The 4,210-nt window shown below is 33.1% G+C and overlaps 1 protein-coding gene across 1 annotated transcript; it reads right to left on the bottom strand.

Annotated features, from left to right (window-relative positions):
• Window positions 1-299: 299 nt before the first annotated feature.
• On the bottom strand, window positions 300-2,168 carry LOC111475399 (adenylate isopentenyltransferase 5, chloroplastic-like). The gene is made up of 2 exons (XM_023119879.1): window positions 1,924-2,168; window positions 300-1,829 (listed from the first exon to the last, which is right to left on the bottom strand). Exon 2 carries the CDS (start codon window positions 1,819-1,821, stop codon window positions 844-846), a length of 978 nt encoding a protein of 325 aa, XP_022975647.1. The 5' UTR covers window positions 1,822-1,829; window positions 1,924-2,168; the 3' UTR covers window positions 300-843.
• Window positions 2,169-4,210: the final 2,042 nt, after the last annotated feature.

Genomic DNA, 4,210 nt, shown 5'->3' with positions numbered 1-4,210 from the left:
TATTATTTAATTCGAATCATGTGGATTTCTATGCACTTGTGTCTGGTCCCACCAAGTCTTTTTGTCCTTTCATTTTATTATTATTTTTTTTAAATTTATTCGTTTGGGAACAAAGTTTTTTCACTTTTGGCATGTGTGGGCCGTGAGAATAACTCGGGTTTGATATTATCACCGTCAGTCACCGAATCGAACTGTGCCCATCAAATCAGAAACGACTGTAAACCACGACGGTGACCGATCATGAAAGTAGGTTTTGTAAGGTGTTAATTCATCCACAAAGTAAAATAATTTTTTTTTTCAAATATAATAAAATATTCCAAATTCCAGCTCATTAGTTTCGAACAGATACAGACCAAAAACACCATACAAAGAGGGCTGTAATACACAAGGGGGAAGGGGTGAGTGGGTCCCACGTCACAAAATCACCCAATCATAGAGGGCCAACGAGAGAGGTGCATTGAAGCTGATGTAGCCGCATCACACAGAATTCTCCAATTTTTTTTTTAAATAATTATTTAAACTTTTTAGGAGCCAGCAGAAATGTTTTTTTTTTTTAATTTTTTTTAAATATATTACGGCTTATCTGTACGGCCGTCAATTGTAAGTACTTAACGAACTGACAGCAACGTTTGTCAGTCCCAAGTTGTAATATTTCTATGTTTTTCTTTTCTTTTTTGTGTTTTTTTTTTCGTATAAAATTACCAAAACCCAAAAAACCGAAAAGACAAATTCTTTTTTTTTAAAGGTAAAACCAGAAGCCTGCCACGTGGAACGCGGGAACTGTGTCAACGAGTTGATGTGGAGTGTAGATTCTGTGGGGTCCAGGCAGTATTTTTTTTTACTTTAACGACTTACGGCGGCGGCGTGGTGGACCGGCTCCGGTGAGAAGACGGTGGTGGTGATACGGCGGGTATCGTTGTGGAGAAATTTATCTACGATCATCGAGCTAGGTTCGACGACATTTTTCTCCCATACGGGGTGGGAGTTTTCATTGTCGGTCAAAAATGCACCGGTGGCGTCGAGGCGTTGGAGATTCCAATTCCGTTTATTTTGAAGACGGCGAATCTTCTGCCATTGTCGAAGAGCCAATAGACAAGTGTTGTCCTTGATCTTCGAGATCGCCAATTCAAGAAGAATTAACAAAGTCCTCTCATCTGCGCCGTCACGTTCTGCTTTCAAATAGTCGTGTAATTCCGGCACTCCGATGGCTCGTTTAATTCCATAAGAATAATCTCCTTTCGGATCAAAAATCTCCCTCACCTCCTCGACAAATCCGCCATCGACCATCTGATCAACACGATCGGAGACAAAATTATGAAGAATCGGCAACGACACATCAACCCACAAAAAACAGAAATCATATCGAAATCGAAACTCGGAATAGTCATCAACCAAAGCTTCAATGTACGAATTTGAGCCACCAGCAATGATTGGAAGACGATCACGTGCCAAAATCGATTCAATTGCATCAGACGCATGATGGGTAAAATCATGGGAGGAGAAATTTGAATACGGATCGATCGATCCCAACAAATGGTGAGTAATTCCACGGCGTTCTTCGTCGGTGACTTTGTTAGTGACAACGTCAAGCCCTTCGTAGACTTGAATCTTGTCGGCGTTGACAATTTCCGCCGGAAAACGAGTGGCTAAGTCGATAGCCAATCGGGATTTACCCGTTCCGGTCGCACCCATGACGAAAACCACCTTGTCTTTCCGGCGGAAGAATTGCTCCATGTTGAAACTCCCCTGGAAATTGCCGACGAGCGGCGCGACTAGCTTGCCGGCAGCGGCGGCGGAGGATAATGACAATGCCTTGTTCATCAAATACCCTGTAAAATCAAAAAAGAATCAAAACCCAGATGAAAAAATGAAAAATTGAAGCGACCCATATGATTTTTTCTGGATTTAATTCAAGTACAGTACCTGAAACGAAGAGAAAAAGAAGAGAAAGAGAGGCCTTGGGGCCTTAAGGAGTAGGGCTTTGTAGGGTATATGCACAAAAATGGAGGTTCTTAGGGTATGGATAGTGAGGGTTTAGGGAATTAATGTTTTTATTTGGGGGGGGAAAGGATGGAATATGTGAAAATTTTGGATGTTTGAACCTCAAATTGCCACTGCCCCTCTTGCTCAACCCATAGGGGATTGCTCTTCGTATTTATGCCTTCCCAAAAGATACTCCTTTTCCTTACCCTTACCTTTAGTACGGACCCCTTGTTCTCTATGCCAACCTCTCTATGTTTTACCCCCATCCCTTGTATTCTAAATTATTCATGGGCTACGTTTCTCGTGAGATTCTTACATCAGTTGGAGAGAAGAACGAAACATTTCTTATAAGGGCGTTAAAATCTCTCTCTAACAAACACGCTTTAAAAACTGTGAGACTAACAATGATATGTAACAGATCAAAATAGACAATATCGGTGGGCTTGAATTGTTACATTCTTCCTCCTCATTGAGTAGCATATGTATGTGACACCCCACATAAATTAACCAATACCACATCTGAAACAGTGTGATTATCACGATATGAAATCATAACTAAAACAAAAACTTAAAACAATCGATAGTTACTAATTATACCAACCATCAATAGTTCAATCACAATCACACGAGTTTCAAAATGAAGTATGTATGACACTAGGTGACCTCTTCAAATCAAATTTTTTCTTATAAAGCATGAATAGTATTCCCTCCCTAAATGAAATTAGAAAATTTTACCCATTTTGATGATCATATAGGTGTGGGAATATGATAATTTGAATAATGTAATTGTTTTATGGAGGGGTGGAGGAATTTTCCCTTTATATAATTAATTAATAATTATGGTCCAATAAAATATAAGATTCCATAAAAATAAATAAATAAATAAATAACTAGAAGAGATTAACAGCAAAACCCTTTTGGATATCAAATTTTGATTCCCTTGAAGTGGAAAAGGGTATATAAAGAAGAGACAATCTTGGAGTGTAGCTAATAATTTTATATATATATATATATAATATTTATTTTTAAAAAATTATTTTCTCTCCTTAAGGGTCAAGTTCATGCTTCCCAGCCAACCTTATCTAGGGTTTAATCCATCACTTTTACATATAGATTTTGAAGTGACTTTTCAGTCATTTTACTTTCATAAAGATAGATGCTGTGCTTCACATATTATTTTTGTTTATTCATTATATTTTTTTAAATTTTTAATATTATTTTTGAAATACTTTTAAAAGTGAAAAGATTTATTTATTTATTTATTTATTATTATTATTATTGAAAGTATTTAATTTAGATTATATATTATCTCTTAGTTAAAAAAAAAAAAAAATTATACAAATTTTAATGTAAATAAAACTAATTAATATGTATATTTCAATAAATAAAAGACCAAAAAGGTATTATTAGTAATCAAACCTTAATTTTGGAGAATAATTAATGTGTATTAATAGTAAATATTCTTTCTAAATATGTGATTTATTTTAAAAGAAAAAGAAAACCCATTTCTAGAAGAATTTGAATTCAATTCAAATTCTTCTATTTTCATACCAATTTATTATTTTCCAATCAAACATTAATAAATTAAAATTTTGTTTTACAATTTGAAAGCTAAAAATATAAATAATTTATTATTTTATTATTTTGTATTTATATAGGATGGGCATAACCACGTAACCAAACAATACTAGGTGGGAGCTTGTTTTTTTTTTTTTTTTTTTTTTTTTTTTTTTTTTTTTTTTTTTTTAAAGCAGTCGGCAAAAAGAATTTTTTTTCTTTTATAGTGGTTTAGGATGCTCTAATTTTTTGTTATTTTAATTAATCTGAATTTAGTGAAGAGACATTAGCTTATTAATTTAATTAATACCACATTAGTATAAAATTATTAAACTAGAGGATACCCTGAGGTGACTAATCACTCTTATTTTAAATATAAAGATTTTGATTAATATTAATTTAATTTTTAAAAATAAAATAAAATATAAATCATAAATATACATGCATTTTTTAAAACCTTAGCTTTACTATATATCTCTATATAATTCAATGAATGGTAAATATTTTACTATTTTATCGATATAAATCTAAATCATTTAATAATAATCATGTCTTAAAATGAAGTTGTCGCACGTGCGAGCTTGTAATGATTATGAAAATAAATTATTTAATATCACTTAAGGTATTGTATTTATAAATATTGGAATTTGATAATTTCTAATATTAGGTA

The sequence above is a fragment of the Cucurbita maxima genome, unplaced genomic scaffold (genome assembly GCF_002738345.1).
Source record: "Cucurbita maxima cultivar Rimu unplaced genomic scaffold, Cmax_1.0 Cma_Scf01449, whole genome shotgun sequence".
In the NCBI taxonomy this organism is placed as follows: Eukaryota; Viridiplantae; Streptophyta; class Magnoliopsida; order Cucurbitales; family Cucurbitaceae; genus Cucurbita; species Cucurbita maxima.
The sequence above is the reverse complement of the archived record's forward strand: the minus strand, read 5'-3'. Positions and strand labels throughout refer to the sequence as shown.